Source organism: Ammodytes marinus (genome assembly GCF_949987685.1).
Source record: "Ammodytes marinus genome assembly, chromosome: 4".
NCBI classification, from domain to species: Eukaryota; Metazoa; Chordata; class Actinopteri; order Uranoscopiformes; family Ammodytidae; genus Ammodytes; species Ammodytes marinus.
Window position 1 is genome coordinate 7,154,841 of NC_137233.1, and position 18,672 is coordinate 7,173,512.

At 39.2% G+C, this 18,672-nt stretch overlaps 2 protein-coding genes across 2 annotated transcripts in view; both read left to right on the plus strand.

The window, feature by feature from the left end:
* Positions 1-4,325: 4,325 nt before the first annotated feature.
* Positions 4,326-5,978, plus strand: hrh1 (histamine receptor H1; the record flags this gene model as incomplete). The annotated part of the gene is made up of 1 exon (XM_080027073.1): positions 4,326-5,978. One exon carries the CDS (start codon positions 4,326-4,328, stop codon positions 5,976-5,978), a length of 1,653 nt encoding a protein of 550 aa, XP_079883199.1.
* Positions 5,979-11,099: 5,121 nt separating this feature from the next.
* Positions 11,100-18,672, plus strand: part of atg7 (ATG7 autophagy related 7 homolog) — a 58,125-nt gene continuing 50,552 nt past the window's right edge. Inside the window, exons 1-8 of the mRNA XM_080026457.1 lie at positions 11,100-11,435; positions 12,170-12,381; positions 12,579-12,633; positions 14,405-14,522; positions 15,376-15,453; positions 15,595-15,711; positions 17,005-17,151; positions 17,377-17,465. Coding sequence (XP_079882583.1) covers positions 12,210-12,381; positions 12,579-12,633; positions 14,405-14,522; positions 15,376-15,453; positions 15,595-15,711; positions 17,005-17,151; positions 17,377-17,465 — 776 coding nt within the window. The 5' untranslated portion in view covers positions 11,100-11,435; positions 12,170-12,209. The remainder of the gene's footprint in view (positions 11,436-12,169; positions 12,382-12,578; positions 12,634-14,404; positions 14,523-15,375; positions 15,454-15,594; positions 15,712-17,004; positions 17,152-17,376; positions 17,466-18,672) is intronic.

Genomic DNA, 18,672 nt, shown 5'->3' on the forward strand with positions numbered 1-18,672 from the left:
GGCAGTGCAAAATGGCAGCTTCTGTGTGGGGTGACCCGCTCCTATGTAGACATAAAAGGCTCATTCTAAGGGGAAAAAATTACATTTTCAATCGATTTCATACACAAATTAAAACATACTCGTGAATATTTTATCACATTTCTACCAAGATATGAATGAATGAATATTTCAGCTTGTGTGTTGTGATTGGAAGAATACATGACGTTACCATGGTCCCTTATTAACTGCATAATTCAGTCTCCCTCAGACTAATAATCTATGCATCTCACACATTCATCTCTCTCTCTGATACATAAAGGCCATAACATATCATAACATCAAGACAGGGACTGCTAATGAAAACTAGTCTTTTGGCTAAACCTTGTAGGCTATATTTACAGACATATTTATTGATATGCACAGTGCCTGCCCTGTCAAATAAAAATAAAGCTAACGATAAGGCTGTGTAAAGGTATTACAATGCTGTTTATTTAAAAACCTTAGTATTTACAGACCCCATTAGACTAATTAAGAGATGACACTATGCTCATGACATGCAGGATGTTATATTACATCCCCCCTGCTCACTGAGTGTGTGTGTGTGTGTGTGTGTGTGTGTGTGTGTGTGTGTGTGTGTGGTGTCACTGTAGAGAATCTCACAGTGTATCACTGAGCTGCTCATAAGGAACCTCTTGATCAGGTGAAAAGTCATTCCAAAGGTGTTTTTTATGGTTGTCCAGGGCTTATCAACAACTCCAAAGTCTGTGTGTGTGTGTTTCTGTGTGCTGTGCAAGGAGGTTTGGGGGAGTGAGAGCGAGCTGGAGGGAGGGAGGGAGGAAGGGAAGGAGGGAGAGAGAGAGAGAGAGAGAGAGAGAGAGAGAGAGAGAGAGACTTTTTATTCGAACATTCCAACCTCTGCCTCGGTTCCTCACTCGTCTTGATTTTGACCCGGATTACAGGCTGGAATTAAACGGAGCGTCCTGAAAAAATAATTTAAACATCACCGGTAAGTCTTAAACTGTCTTCATTTATGGCATCCGCAGATTGGCTTCAGTAAGATACAATTTTTGAAGTGATCAACTTTGTCTTAAGGTCACAAAAGACATTGTTGATGATTGTGCTACTATTCGTACACTATTTGGATTATTTTCATATTGTGCTTATATTTATAGAATATAAGTTTCCCATGTGAGCTCCCGCAGTGTGGCTCAACAGGTGGTTTTCTGCGCAACGACTTATAGTGTTTCTCACGCGAGCCGGTCCGGTAATCATGTTGATAATGATAGATAGACTCCATCAGGTCTCAACAGGGTCGTATAGAACTCTCTGTCTTCCCTTTCCTAATGATATCCAAGAGAGGCGGTGGTCATTACACCTAATCATATTGAACAATTAGTGTTATACATATCCTGTCCTCTTTTCTTCTCCTGGTGCGATGACAAGTGTGCAGAACTAACGCTGCAGGTTTTTCTTTGCAGCTATCCTTCTCTCTCTCTCCCTCTATCTCTCTTTTTCTCTCTCTCACTCTTTTCTTGTTATTCTAAGCAAAATCGGTGAGTAATAAGATTCTTAAATATTTGTGTTGCGGAGGCAGTTTGTAGCCTAATCTATTGCATAAACACAGGCGTTATAAACAGAGTGAAAACAAATGTTTACAGTCGCATATGTCTGCTCTGATTCACAATCAAAGCAAAAATATACAGTAGAGAGATAGCCTTCATGGAAGCTATTTAAATATATTTCAAGAGTCGGTTAATTGAGTGAAACTTCAATTAAAGTTTATTAAGTGCAGTAAATTGGTGTTTTTAATTTCACATTAGTTCACATTATCCTGCAATTGCCCTTTTAAAGTGGTTTAAATTATGGCATATGGCAGTTGGGACCATAGATAGTAAATAATAGGTTGGGACATGCGCCTGTCAATATCTTGAATTGATTGGATGAAGAAGCTGGAAGGCTGTGGTAGAGTATCTTGTAGTGCCTCAATTTATGGACCACTTCCAGTACATGCAGCCTCTCTGGCTGATTTGTATAGGCTGTATATTGCTTGAATTGCTAGAGAAGTAAACACATAGGGACTTGATAAGAGCAGACAAGCCACATTTTTTGACACATATTATTGTTCCATGAGGATGCTCTGCTAACCTTTCAGCCCCTACTACTGGATTTGTATTTACCATTAAGAATTAAACACACACTTATTTTCTCCCACTGGTGGCCATTTATGGATATAAAAAGTAGATGTTTCTAGGAATACTATTAGCAACTCAATCAGCAACACTTGTTTATTTCATCCGTCTTGTGTTCTTGAATGATTCCAATTTAGATTTCGCATGCATGTTTTCATTAAAGTATATGGATATTTTTATATATTTCAAAATGACATGCCAGACCTAACTTGTCTATATATTTTTTTAAATATTTTAGCATTTAATTCATTCATTTATTTGGCTGTTTATGAAGGGGATTTGTGATTTGAATGTACACTGACATCACTGATTCAATCACTTTGTATTGCCAGCATCCCTTACGTAGTGTTTCTGTTGTTGTGCGGAGTCATTCAATACGAGTGGGTTGTGATGGTCTTACTTGCACTATCACATGATAATTAAATTACCTACGTGTTGTATACAGGTATGAGTAAGAGGGGTCCAGAATGACCAAATGACGTACATCCATTCACTGATTTATCACAGAAAGTAAAGTCTGTATATATGTACAGGATCGCCCACCTGCCTCCATAGCAACTGGTCTATTGCAGTCACACTAACAGTCACAATTTGGCTTTTTCAGCTGCACATTGATATTTTTTCATTCAGAGAGGTGAACTGAAGGATTTTATAAAGCCTAAAACACAGATTCCATCGTACAACACGGGCAGTATAAGTGCCTTCAGTCACTGCAGTTTACCCACTGCTGTGTCATTGATGGAATATGCCACCTTCTCCTTTGTGTGAGTGTTGAAAGAGCCAGCTGGACAGCGAAAGTGAAATAGAAAGAGCAAAGGGAGATCTAGCCTAGCCATGCTGAATATCCAATCCACAATTTGTAGGCATTTGCGCCCGACTGATTTTTTTTTTAGTTTATCTATTTATCTTGATCTATTCCATGCTTTTATCCTCTCCAGACATGCTTTGAGGCATATAGATATAAATAGATTTCATTAATAGTTGGTCAATTTTTATAAATAGTTAGTTTGTGTCTAAAATGGTTATTTTTCCCATAGAAAATTGGTTAAGTTAAATGAGAGTTTCCATTTTATGTTATACTTCTTCACCTCTACTTACCTCTCAGATTAATAATTTAAATACAATCGATACTTGTATAACACATACAGTAGTATATGGTTGAACAAGTTGTTCCCAACCTTTCTGTTCTGTTGGCTGTTCTCATTATTTTTTTAAAGGTAGGATTGTGACGCGAGTGGCTTTACAGAAACAGGTTTCTAATACATCTCCCTAACTGTAGCTATTTTTAACCTCATCTTTCGACCAGCAGCGCACAACCACAGACTTGAGACAAATGTCAATCTAGAGTGACGTACATAGAAGCCACATCAATTAGTACTTTTACTATACCTCCTGTGAGGAACTTGTAAATGTTCATGAAACAGTCTCATTTTACCTCTGATGATCATGAGTGACCTTTTACATGCATCCTGCTGTCCCTCTTTCACTCACTTCCTAAACAAATGCTGGCAATGCCTGCATGCGCTTGGCTAGCTTCAACATAAAAACACTACTTTAGGCCAAAGGTTTAAAAGTACAATTACTGTACATCTACTCTTTCTCCTTCATTGGAAAATCCACAATCTTTAAATTCGCAAATCATTTAAATTTTTTCAAACTTAAACTGCTGGACAGAAGACGTATCCTACTTCACTGGAAAGTCCATCGTCAGTTTATTTTTGTACTAGAGGCTTCAGTGTGCTACATCGCACTGGTGTAGAGATTACATACTAGATCATGATTAGCTTCCAATATAGTTGTGATGTCACAAAATCACTATCGTTAAGGTGGGAAAAAAACTCTTAACAGATTTTAACATGTTTTTTTTTATGTTTTGCAGGTGCGGGATTCATATTACAAATGGACTAACAAGACAACACTGAATAGCACCTTTTCCAAGTATTTAAAGGATTACCCTTTTCAACATGGAGGTCATAACACTACAGTGTGCTGTTAGGTGTTTAATCCAAACTCACTAAAACACACCTCCCTCACCTGAATAGACCACATTGTTCCATTCGTAAGTGTTGGCCAACAGTGAAAGACACACTGGCCTGCACTTTCCATTTTTCAACGATGTGACTGGATCTAGAGGTGAACCATCTCACCTATAGTACCATGATGGAATCCGGTCTGTCTCCTTCCACGGACCCCCTTCATCTCGACAGCCATGTCAATAACAGCAACAACAGCTGGAGTGGTCTCCTTGACGACGACTCACTCGGGGCCAACCACACCCTGACCCTCCACGATCGCTTCCACAGCGCCCTGCTAGGTGTGTTCCTGGGACTACTTTCTCTACTCACGGTTTTAATGAACTTGCTGGTTCTTTACGCCATCAAGAGAGAGAAAAGCCTCCACACTGTCGGGAACCTCTACATTGTCAGTCTTTCCGTTGCGGATCTCATCGTAGGGGCCACGGTTATGCCTCTGAACCTGGTGTATTTGCTTGAGGACGAATGGAAGTTAGGCAGGGCCGTCTGCCAGTTTTGGCTCATTATGGACTACGTGGCTAGCACGGCCTCGATTTTCAGCTTGTTTATCCTGTGTTTGGATCGATACCGCTCTGTGAGACAGCCGCTGAAGTACCTGAAATATCGGACACGGGGAAAAGCCAGCGTTATGATTACCGGAGCTTGGCTGTTGTCGTTGATGTGGATTATCCCGATTTTAGGATGGAGGTCTTTCGCTCACGTGGACCTCAAACCGGAGCAAGAGAACAAGTGTGACACGGATTTCCGCTTTGTCACGTGGTTCAAGGTGATCACCGCCGTCTTTAACTTCTACGTACCGTCCATTCTGATGCTGTGGTTCTACACGTACATCTACTTGGCGGTGAGGCAACATCTGAGGGACCGGGAGAGAATCATCAACCCGACCGACTCCTTTGGGGAAAACGAAAACGGGCAAAATGCTCAAACGCCTCTGAAAAATGACTCCAAGTCGCCCAAGAGGGAGAGGGAAGTCCCAATGAAATTGTCTAAGAAGAAACAACGCTTGTTGGACCAGAACACTCTAGACCAGGCGTACTCCCTCGAGGATGCCAACAGGACTAAAACGGCTTTGTCACGATCGCACAGAAAAATTGGCGTGAAGTGCCAGCAGACGTCGTTCCTGGCCATGACGACCAAACGACTCAGAATGGCGCAGAAGGCCAAAAGGTGTTCCCTGTGTCCCGAGGAGAAGTCGGCGGACATTGGGAATGCCCTCAGAAGACCCTCTCTGCCAGTGCCACAGGAGGTCATTTTTGCGGAGGGGAATAACGAGAACAAGCTTCAAGTGTCTTTAAACGAGTGTCACGTCACAATGCCAAACTCAGTTAGTAGAGTGTGCGATATCAGTCAGGTTTCAGATGTGCAGAGATACAGCTCCGCCGTATACAAAAACTTTGACCCCAATCGAACACTGCCCTGGAATGAGGAAGGGATGGAAGATGCCAAATTGGACCCAGATAATGCAGTGACCCTGAGGCAGACGTGGCAGAGGTTTATCGACCAATCACGTCAGCGCATTCAAAGCCTGAGGATCCGCAAAGAGCACAAGGCAGCCAAGCAGTTGGGCTTCATCATCGCTGCTTTCATGTTGTGTTGGATACCGTACTTCATAGCTTTCATGGTCACGGCGTTCTGCAAAGAGTGTGTTCACCACGACCTTCACATGTTCACCATATGGCTGGGTTACATCAACTCCACTCTCAACCCGTTCATATACCCGCTCTGCAACGGCAACTTTAAACGAGTCTTCAAAAGTATTCTGAACATTCGTTTGTGACACAGCCAAGAGCAAAAGAGGCAAAACTAAATCGTAGCAGTCTAAATGCTGCAGATAATTCACAGTCCCATGTGAATTGAACTGCTGCATCATTTAAAAAGGTGGAGTCGAGAAAGCTTGTTGTCAAAATCACTTTTTGTCAAGGTCAGTGAATATCTCTTCACGTTACGCTACCTGTCCGTACTGGTTGTGCTTGCTGAAAAACAAATCCAGTGTCAATACACAGCCTGGGCTCTGTAAACGGGCATGTTGCTAGCTGTGGTGAGCCTCCTTTGTTTACTCAACAGTTTACAGAGCCTAGATTGTATTAATACACCTGATTTTTTTCAGCGCACACACAATATGGTCAGTGATTTTGACAACAAGCATTCTCCAGAATCGTTGACTCACACCTTTAAATGTCTTGAACAATCCTGCATGGGTGGACTCAACTCAACTGTAAATGTAATTTAAGCGTCAGTTGTTTCTGCTTGGTCTAGATGTAATTTTTGTAATTTACCAATCTTTGATTCAGAGATTTGGGACCAAATGAGGACAATGTCTGAATGTAATATTATTTATTTCATCTGCTATGCTAATGATAATAAAGTGTCTAGGACAAGAGACCGTTTAAACTCAAAAGAATTTGATCTGTCGCCCTTGGAAACATGAATCTTGTGCCATGGAGCTGGTCCAGAACAAAAAAAATAAATATGTACAAAATGTTTTTTTTATAGAAAATAGTTTTATTTATTTATTTAGTTTTTTGCACTGTCAATGTACAGAAACAGATATGTAACATGATGCAGCACGATGCTGATACAAATGATTTAATATTTTACCAGAACTGTCATGCATTGTGAGTATTTTTCCCATTGTTTTCTAATCATTAAAACAAGACATACGGTATTAAGTGGTCCTTTTATCGTCAGTCCAAGAAAAACGTCAATCTGTGTAGTCCGTCTACTGAGCTGTTTGCACGGGGAGAGCTGTGTTGGGATCTGATCGATTGTTCCTTTATTTGATTTAATGAGTTTTTAACACATTAATTAAAGTCAAACCCTTAACTATAATGTTCAACATAAATCTTTTTACCTATTTATGCCTTGTCAACACTTCATTATCACATATAGGTGAGTATAGGAAAATACATATTGTGAAGAAAAATTCATAGCATATACAGTATATCTACTAAAGTACACTTGCTAAACCTTGGCTGCATGTCTGAATCACAAATCTTCACCCTGTCAACAAAGCAGTAATGTGTTGTCATGACAACATTGTCAATCCTTCCGTCAAACTACAGAAAGATTTAGTTTTTCTTCTGACAAAATTCCCCCTTAGGAACATGTTCCAAGGTTGTTTACACTTCTTCCTTGTTTTTTTTTTTGTTTTTTTAAAGATAATTTTTTTGACATTTTCAAGCTTTTTATTAGATAGTACAGAGTTGAAATGGGGAGATAGAGAGCGAGGGGGGATGACATGCAGTAAAGGTCCACGGGTCGGATTTGAACCCGCGACCACTGCAACGAAGGCCGGAGCCAATATGGTACGTGCTCTATCCACTACGCCAAAGGAGCGCCCCGACTTCTTCCTTGTTTTTATGATGTAACAATTAACGAAGAATCTCATTCTAGAGCACCACTTATTCCAGAATACTGTGGAAAAGGGACAACAAATTAAAGACAGATGTAAAACAATTTTTATTGATAGTATATTTCACGTGCATCAAACAAACTTTGTCTGTTGTCCATTAAAGAATGTTATAAAACAGGCTACACTTAACATTTGAACATTGCCAGGGGTTTCCTGTGTACACCTGTAACTGGTTAGTAAACCATAAATGTTTAGGAAAAATCACTCCATGAAAACCATTGTTTTTTTGTTTTTGCTAAGGTTTTGAAAATTATTTCAATGTGTTTTGGAGACGCACATTCATTTTCTCTCATTCTAAATTACACAAACTATTTAAGGAATGATAAATCGCCCCGAACTCAGTCACGGTAGAGTGATGTGAAAGATAACCTGATGATTAACGTTATTAGTTGTCGTGAAATATGCTCATATTACTGTCTTGATATGTCTATTAGTGTCTGACACAGGGTTGTAGTAAGCTGCCATGATGACACCATCATCTAGATAAAGGCCCATAATGTTTCCTGTGTCCAGTGAATGCACGCAGGTTGTGAGTCAAATTCAAACACATATCAAACCAAATCAAACACATCCGGATGAAGCACAGGTTTGATTTTCCCCTGTCATCTCTACAGTACATCTTTGTCAACAAGATGAAGCCATTTGGAGGTTGGTATTCAAGAAAACAAATTTTAGCTTAACTCATGTAATTTGTTCTTTTTTAAACATTTCAAAAAACAAAAGCAGATACAAAGTAGGCCTAGATACAAAAGACAAGCAAACTAAAAAACAGCACTCAACTTCACTGAATACTCTGTCTCACTGTGACAATGATTTTCTCATGGGGCCGCAAAGTGTTTCAATCATATTGACATTTCTGTAAGAATGTTCTAAGTTATTTGTAGCCGCTGGTTTTCATCTAGCACTCTAATACGTACGTGTGCTTTAACAATTGCTATGACTACCACAGAAAATCTATAATTTGAATGTTGAACTGAGCCAGATTGGAACCGGCACAAGGCCAAATGTATATGGCAGCTTCATTACTATATTATGTTTGCTCAACGACACAGGAACACAACTTCAGAAACTACCTGATCTAAGTTTGCATCATATGAGGAGTAATATATAGAAAACAATACTTATGGTTTTGAAGATAGATTTTGACACAGGGCCACAAAAAACAAATGGGACGATATGATTATGTGACTATATTATATTGGTTTAAATTCTCAAATAATTTTTCTCAATGAATGGGCTCCATCAATACATTGAATTATATTCAAAATTAGATTTTATTTTACATAGTCCTCCTAAATCACAAATGTGGGCTCAAAGTGTTTTGAAACATGTGCAAGTTTAAGATACACAACCTACTAGAACAAGACCCTTGATTGTAGGCTATTTATTACACAAACCATTAGATCATATCAATGCGGAAAAGAGGCACAATGTTCTCTTCAAACAAATAATCACTAGCCAAAGGAACACCACAAACAGGAAACAGCCTCCTGCTTATTGCAACAATGATAGCAGGAGAAAACCATCATAGCGATAATTGAATGTGATAAACCAAATAGACACTTTACTGAAGGTTGTAAAGGAAGTCAGCACTTTGTTAGCTGTAAAAATATTGCATACGTACAGATTTGCCAAATCCAAAACAAAGGTATATGGTAATCAAACATTTGTAAAAAATGTATGGTAATCTGAAATCTGGGTTGTACCAAAATAGATTGATTGTAAAAATAATTGATTGTGGTAAAAGTGTTTTCAATGTTGAGTCTAGAAATAGTAAATTACTTGGAAGAGAAATTAAATGTCTTTGACTTAGTCTTCTTTAAAAGGTAGAGTCTGTTTACAGAGCCTAGGCAGTGTATTAACACCAGATTTTCTTTTCAGCGTACACACTACAGGTAGCGGAGCATGAGGAGATATTCACTGATTTTGACCATGAGTGTTTTTGACAACAGGCGTTCTCCAGAATCGCTGACTCCTCCTTTTATGGCGAAGACATCATGACATGCTGGCGTTAATATAAATGTTTGTACAATACACAACCCATATTACTGTTTCTATTTTTGTAGAATAGATGTTGGGATCAGATGGGCCATGGAGGCATAAACTATTCAGCTGAAAATTACCCTTAATCAAAAAACCATAATTATGAGTAATTACTTTAATTGCTGTTATTGTAGAGAGCCTGCTGCCAAGGTCCAATCCAAAGAGCCATAACAACATCAAATGCATTGAGTGAGTGACTTTGAGAAGACCTGCAGAATTTTACAATCTTTATCTTTCTTCTTTATGGGTGAACCTTATGCAAAATATTATTTTTTATTCTGTGGTTGATTTAAAGTTTGTGTTTCATAATTGCCAAAAACTAAGGTGTATCAAACAGACAATCGTGAGGCTGTTTGAGGTATTGGTAAAATGGTCAGTGTGTTTTATAGTGTTGAACTAAAAACCTATCTTTACAGCCCTGTGTGGTAGAGGTCAGTTTCATGCATCTCTGAGGTTTGTTACAAAAGTATTGGTTCAGTCGCTTGATTTCACGGGATATTTGAACTCAAGAGTGGAGAAAGATAAACACGTCTTCAATGTGATAAGTATAAACAGGAGTGGACAAATAGGGCAAATGTCACTGGCAGAGCATGGCAGACATTTGACATCCAATGCTGGTGGCAAACTCAGCATTAACATCATTGTTCCATGATATGATGCCCACCTTAGATGCTTCTGCAAAATGTCTTAAAGGGTTTAGTGAACTCTACTGTGAATTATAGGCAAGTTGGTTTTGATGACCAGACCACCTTGATTTGATCATGCAAAATGAAGAGGAGAAATCTTACTGACAGTGAAAAAAGAGAAACTAAAACATGACAATGGTAAGTATGAAGCAGAGACCAAAGAAAATGTTACACTTTGAGAAAAATAAAAGATACAATATTTACTTCTGGAATTCATATGAACAATTGTTTAGCGCCTATTTCAGAGATACATTATTTAATTCAGTTATTTTAAATGTTTGTTATTTATTCTTTATTATTTCTAGCTTTGAGGAGGGAATTTACAAAAACAATTGGTCAGTGGAGCCAGCATGTTTTTATTTCCAGAATTCTAAAAATATATATAGGCCAGAAATGCACAATTATTTTTAATGAAAAAAAAAAGTCAGATAAAAAGATAGATAACATCCTACTGCCCATTCCTTGATTGATTGATGACCATTTTTAGATTGAATCATTGAGTGCCTGTTAAGATTTTTAGTTAGTAGTTTAGGCTTACAGTAGGCTATGTATGAACCCTGCAGTCTGGTGTCAAGTATACTAGCCTATAGCCTAATACCGTATCTGATTTTCCGGTGTCCATTATTGTGAAAGTGAGCTCATAGCCTCATTTCCGGATAATGTAGACTTCTTCCTTTTTAAATATTCATTGTTATGTGTGGGACTTTAACCATGGACCTATTACAAGAGCTTTGAACCAGAACCGCTTGAACCGGTGTAACGAGCCGAGTAACCTCATAGTTCACTTCAGCGTTAGGGTATCTGGCGGTGGCGTGAACCTTTAGTATTCTGAGCATACGACATGAAAAGAAACGGCACGTACAGGTTTCTGTCGGTTCTCTCATTCTTCGTCGTTAGTGTGTTTCTGCTTTTATTTTGGTACTTTATATTTTACGCAATCATACATGCACCCTAATCAGCGGACACTTCTCTACTAGCAGCTAAGCTAAGCTACAGCTTTCTGACTGGTGGCTACTTACCCAGACTGCACTGCTCTGTTGACAGTCCTGCAGCCGCTATCACGTGATCCTCTTCATCAGGAAGTACAATTCTGGTAAGTGAAAAGATCAGCATGTCCCAATTCGGCATTTAAACGTGTGTGAACGGCTCGTTTAACGTTGCTCTAACAGTTGTGTCCTAATTATATTGTGATTTGTTTCCCTGGAGATTCTCGTCGTGTGTTAGAAAAGGTTAGAGGAGTTTATTCAAGCTTCTGCTTTCTGTTCAGCTGCCAGTTTGTTTATTTCACAAGTGTCAAAGTCTTGCGAAAATCAGGAATTTCAACATACATTAACTGTAATTAAATCAATTAGTTGCTTGTTTGTACAACATATAAACAGCAGAAATGGCCACAAATGTATTGTTACATGTTACATGTGGTAAAGTGTTTGAATGGGCAGGTAATACTACAAAACGTAGCAAGTAGCCTAGTCGATGATGAATTTCTTCTCATGGATCAATAATAAAGTATAAACTTGTCAGGAGGATTAACTAAACGTTCAAATGATTGTTCATTTAAAGACATTCATGCTCAGGGTTGACATATGTCAAGTCAGATTTGTTTGTAGGCCTACACCCTAAATCACAAAGTGCAGGCTACATTTACCACCAAAGGCTTTTACTACCAAGTTTTTATTTTTATTTTTTATAGTGTGTTTGTATTAGGCCAACATCTGTGTGTGTTACACCATGAATGTACATGTAGCATTGGTAGTGTAAGTGTGTCTAAAACTCTGACAGATTTTACTGCAACTGTTTTGTAACCATCGACATCGTTTGAATTCACAGCTTGTAATACTTGGCTGTGCTGACTGTTCGTGAAGTTGTGATGGCGTCAGACACTGGTGACGCGGCGTCCTCCACGGCGGACCTGAAGCTGCAGTTTGCTCCGTTCAGCAGCGCTCTGGAGGCCGGCTTCTGGCATCAGCTCACCCAGAAGAAACTCAACGACTACAGACTGGACGAGAGCCCCAAGTGCATCAAGGGATATTACTACAATGGTGAGTGTGGGGATCTGATTGTGGCATTTCAACAATGACCTGTTTTGTCACTTGAATAATGATATCAATAAAAACATGTACGTATAGGCATGTTATACAGTGTCACTCTCATGAAAACAGGTTGCTGTGGAAGCCATTTTATTAATATAGATCAGTACATTTTGAAATAGTGACTGAGAATTTGTTTCCCATGATAGGTGACCCAGTCGGTTTGCCCACTCGCATGACTTTGGAGTTCAGCGCGTTTGAAGTGTAAGTATGATGCGGTATGTTGCCTGTATAAACCGGATCCTAACCCGAGGTTGCTCATTTAGTATTATGTCTTATGCGTGTAATGATTAAATACAAATCTTAATAAATGATAAATAAACGTTTTTGATTAGCCTTTATATACATATACAACATTAATTATCAAATCTTCAAATAATTGGTAGTGTTTATATGGAACCTAGACCATGGTGGAGACAGTAGAACTGTAGTGTGTCACAGTGGATATCAGTAGAACTGTAATGATGTCATAGTGGGTTAGAGTAGAACTCTAGTCATGCATTCCACAAACACACAAACAAAGTGATATATTCCACCTCAGAATCAGAATCTGAATCAGAATCTCTATATTGTCATTGCGCCTGCTGCTGTCAGCAACATTGTATAAGTAATAACTTAATTTAATGTGATTGGATTATTAATTAATACATTTTAATTTAAATTCTTATACGAAGTGACTGCGGGCTGACATCACAGATGATGTCACAAGTCCTCCCTGACTATTGATGAGGTCATTTATGACATCATAAAACCTCTGTCCATGACCTTTCAAAACCTTATAAATAGGACCTCCTTGAGCCTTTAGAGTAGCTTCCACGCTCCCTTTGCAGTGCAATGGAAAGCTCTGATGATCGATAGATCCCAGAGTAGAGGTGTTGGACGGTAAGCCTCTACCCCCAGTTGCTTCGTACCTTGAGTATTGAGGCTCGGTGCTTGATAGCGCTGGTTGGGTCTGGAGTCGGTAGAGCTTTGGACATTTCTCCGGGTCCGAGCCTGAGACTTAAGCTCAGTGCGCCTGGCCACTCCCGTCCTGTTAGTGCTAGAGGCCCCGTGCGCCTCGATGCCTTGTCCCTGGGACCAAAGCCCCAGCAGGTACCCGAGCAGGACGAGCTCCAGTCGAGGAGTGCCAGAGCTTTCCATTGAGCTCTAAAGGGAGCTGGGGAGTTCACACACACACACACACACACACACACACACACACACACACACACACACACACACACACACACACACACACACACACACACACACACACACACTCACAAACGGACATCCATATACATACACACAGACATCCATATACACACACACACACACACACACACACATCCATATTAGGATAATATGGATGTGTGTGTGTATATGGATACATACACCCACCCCCCCCCCAAAAAAAAAGAAATAAATAGATATATGTATATAGACACATACATATGACCTGTCAGTGGTTTTCTTTGGTCTAAAGTAGAAGTTTATTATTATACATTTACCGTATAATCTCTGACTGCCTTCCCCATAAGTCATGTTTGAGATGGAGGGTGGAGATGCTGCCCTGCACGAGAAGCTCACAGAGGTTTAAGAGTTCATCATAATAAAACATATTCTCATTGTCTTTTATGCATTTGTGTGTGTGTGTCTTTGTGTTTTTTTTTCCTCTGTTAAATTATTTTATAACTGCCGGGTTAAAAAAAAGGACCATAAAACAACCCTGATAACAATATGAACAAAGGGGATGGTCACTCTTCATAAAGGCTGAGTTATCGTTTCATTGTTGGGGGGAATAATGAACGGAGTAACTTCCTCTTAAAGTTTATCAGGCAGGTCAGTTGAGGGTTGAACTAAATTTGGATCTGCTCTCAAATCAGGTTCATCACTGGTTCACTTCATTGAAGCAACTTTGTCGCATACAGTTAGTGTTTAAAGTTGGCCTTCATACAGTTTAATGTAAATGTCTGCTGTGTGTTTTTGCTGTTAGCGATGGTTCCACACCGGCCCGCTGCTGTCCAGCCGTTGGAACTCTGTACAACACCAACACACTCGACGCCTTTAAAACCTGCGATAAGAAGGCTCTGCTGGAGAAAGAGGCCAAGGAGGTAAACAGACATTTTATGGGAATTTTTTTCTCAGTAACACACACACACACCCACACACATATTCACATACAGACATCTTGGATGGAATGTATACACTCACCAGCTGAGTTATACAACCGCTGGATTTCATATTATTGGGTAGAGCGATTAAATTTCTTGCTAACACATATAACTTATCAGCCTTAGGTATGTAGACCTGGACAGGACAACTTATTTAAGTTCAAACCGAGCAACAGAATGGGGAAGAAAGGGGGCTCTAAGTGACCCTGAACATGGCAATGTTGATGGTGCCAGACGGGCTGGTCTGAGTATTTCAGAAACTCCCGATCTACTGAGATTTTCACGCACAACCATCTCTAGGGCTTACAGAGAATGTCCCGAGAAAGAAAAAATATCCAATTAGGGGCATTTGTGTGGATGAAAACGCCTTATTGATGTCAGAGGTCAGAGGAGGATGGGCAGACTGGTTCGAGATGAATGAAAGGCAACAATTGGACAATAAAAGATTGGAAAAAATCTTGCCTGGTCTGATGAGTCTCGAAGTTCAGATGGTAGGGTCAGAATTTAGCGTAAACAACATGAAAGCGTGGATCCATCCTGCAACCATGCCTTGTTCAAAGTCACTTAAACCCCCTTTCTTCCCCATTCTGACGCTCGGTTTGACTTCAGCACGTTGTCTTGACCACGTGTACATGCCTAAATGCATTATGTTGCTGCCAAGTGATTTGGCTGATTAGCTATTTGTTTTTACAAGCAATTGAACAGATGTACCTAATAAAGTGGCCTGGTGAGTTTACCATTAATAATTCAATTATTTATTGAATGAAATGTATCATCTCCTGTTGTTTTGTAGATATGGGATGCGATACAGTCTGGAGCTGCGTGGAAGGACCCGTCTGTCCTCTGCAGATTCATTCTTCTGACATTTGCGGTGCGTATAAACTTAACAGCATCCAGTTAATGTGTTTATTCTGTATATTAATGACTGTCCCTGTGACTATCTTTGTCTCATGATCATTGTATTTATTTGACATTTTTTTAATTCCTTTTTTCCCGGACCATTTTTTTTCAGGATTTGAAGAAGTACCATTTCTACTACTGGTTCTGCTTCCCCGCTCTCTGTTTCCCAGAAGGAATCAAGATTGTCCAGGAGCCTTCAGTCATAGAGCAAGTCTTCTCAGCCAAACAGGTTGGCATTTAAAAAAAAAAAAGATTATTATATACAACCGCTGGATTTCATATTTTGGACACTATACACTTCCATTTTCTGTTACATTTGCTTGCCTACAGGTTTATATATTCCTTAGTCCTTTTTTCAAAGATCTTTCTACCATTTCTAACCCGTTTTACCCCCCAAAAATTAAAGGCAATGCAAGGCAAGTTTTTTTTTATATAGCACAATTCAGACACAAGGCCATTCAAAGTGCTTTACAGGGGCATAAAAGACATCAAGATAAGACAGTAAGAATTAAGAGATAGTTTAAAAAAAAGAAAATACATCAAGATTCAGGATTAGACATTAAACATTTAGACAGCGATGTAAAATGGCTGCAATAAAAAGTATGTGACTGAGTTATTTTCTATAGTCTATTTAACTTAAATAATCTTGCATAGTTTCAAACTGATTTAAAAAGTACATTACATTTTTGCTGGCTTTGATAGGGCTCCTAACACTATTCTTAAAGTCTGCCTTGTATATCGAACGCATAAACTATTAGAGTATGAAGGAGTGAATTGTGACCTTTTCAGACTGTGGAATGAGTGACATAATTCCGTTATAAGCCAGTCAGAATGACTCATGAACAGTGTGACGCCAGCAGCAGGCCACAGAGACGGCAATTTCTCAATCTTCCCCATCTCCTGCTCATGTTCTTTCTCTATGGTCCTTCTCTATCAACCTTAATTATAGGTGTTATGTAACACCTGGACAGACCAACCATCATTACACTATGACTCCACTGACCAGTGTATCAAAACTGTGTCTGACTTTGAAGGACTGGTGTGCTACTTTAGCCGATGCCAGGAAATTCTACACAGCTCTGATCTTTAAAGGGATAGTTCAGTGTATTTGAACTTGGTTGTATGAGGTACTTATGCATAGTAGTTAGTCTGTTAACTTATGGAGATGGTGATCACTATAAGCAGTTTTGGGGAGACATCCCTGTAGCGGAAATATGCTTTGTACTGTTGTCTGTGTATATATATACAGCTCTGGAACAAAATTAAGAGACCACTCCAAATGTTCAGTGTCTCTTGTTTTACTATTTATAGGCATTTGTTTGAGTTAAAAAAAACATGTTTACCAACTCCCCAATATATTGTCATTTAAAGCATTACCATTCATTAATGTAGAGATGGAAGATTTAAGAAAAATCCAGCGGTCCCTTAATTTTTTTCAGAGCAGTATATACACACATACACACATTTGTACAGTACAATGCTTTCTATAATGATTGCTAACATCTAATTATTTCTATTCCAGATCTCGGCCTTGCAGGAGGCCTATGATGGTCTGTGCGTCAAGCGAGGGACCACAGCTGTTCCTTACTTCATAATGAAGTACACTGACGACACTGTTCACATGGCTTCACTCGTGGACTGGGAGACATTCTTCACCGATGCTAAGAAGGTAGTTCTGCAGATCATTTTGTGTTTATAAAGAATACGTTTTACCTTAAAGCATTTACAAGTAAATTAAATGTGTCTTTGATATTTTTTTTTCTCTTACTTCATTACTGAAATGTTCAAGTACTGTATGATAAGCTCATCGCTACCTTCAGATTTGTTCTATTTGATTACACTTAATAAAACACACTCGCTGCTAATGTAAACACACCTTGTTTGGTTGTTCTAGATAACTGTGGGTGTCTATGATCCGTGTACTCTGTCTCAACATCCGGGTTGGCCTCTGCGAAATCTGCTGGTCCTCCTAGCTAACCAACGGTAAACCGTGTGTGTGTGTGTGTGTGTGTGTGTGTGTGTGTGTGTGTGTGTGTGTGTGTGTGTGTGTGTGTGTGTGTGTGTGTGTGTGTGTGTGTGTGTGTGTGTGTGTGTGTGTGTGTGTGTGTGTGTGTGTGTGTGTGTGTGTGTGTGTGTGTGTGTGTGTGTGTGTGTGTGTGTGTGTGTGTGTGTGTGTGCTGGGAAAACATGAGGAAATTCTCTAGAAATCCCGTTCTGTTGGTGAATTTCACTGGATTTTTTTTCCGCTTACAGTAAATTCTATGAAAAGACAGGAAATCTCTCCTTACATAATTTCCTGCCTCAAGTCTAGGGAACAGGTCACACACACCAGCGTGATTAAAGACGTTGATATGAATTTCAAAAGTTAAAGTCATCGCATGAATAGCTTTGTATGATCACTCAATCAAATCTAGATCCAGAAATAACCTATCAAAGACAGGCTGAAAAAGTGTTAGGCTTTTTCGTGTTCACATTTGTTTTGTAATAGAATGAGATAAACTTGATGTATTTCACTTGTTTTTAAAAAGCAGCATGGCAGAACATGACGGCATTTAATTTTCATGTCTACAATGTTGTACATTCTCCTGATATACACAATCCATATTTCTTACATCCTGCCTGGCCTTCAAACCAAAGATAGCCTTTCTATACAATTTCTTTTTTGTGATGTAGTTACACTTGTCTAGACACATTTCAGTGTAAGTATACTTTGTCGCTAGCTACCCAGGCTTTTTTTATCCACCTAAAGATTTCCAATATCAACTTTAAAATTGCTCAAAATGGGACGTTTTCCCCAGAACATTACATAGAGTTATCAGTGGCACTGGGCTCCTGATCCAAATACGGATCTGTGTTATTTGTAAAAAATAGACCATGTAGTTGCAAAGTCTTGAGTGAGCTGCAATGGCTGCTTTTGTTAAATCATGTCAAACCCATCAATGACAGCAGCAGCCAAGACTATATTGTGTAAACACATGCACAAAATGCAAAAGGCTGAAGCCTGACAGTAGGTGGAAGACTTAGTATACAGGAAACATCGCTGTTAGCAAATGATGCAAAGACTTGTCTGTCTACAGTGTCTAAAATATTTCAGTTGTTTTAACAAATCAGGCCTACTATAATAACACATATATTACTGCCTTTCTAATCCCATGCTGTTATCTCAGTTGGTTTTCTTGTACTTGTTGCA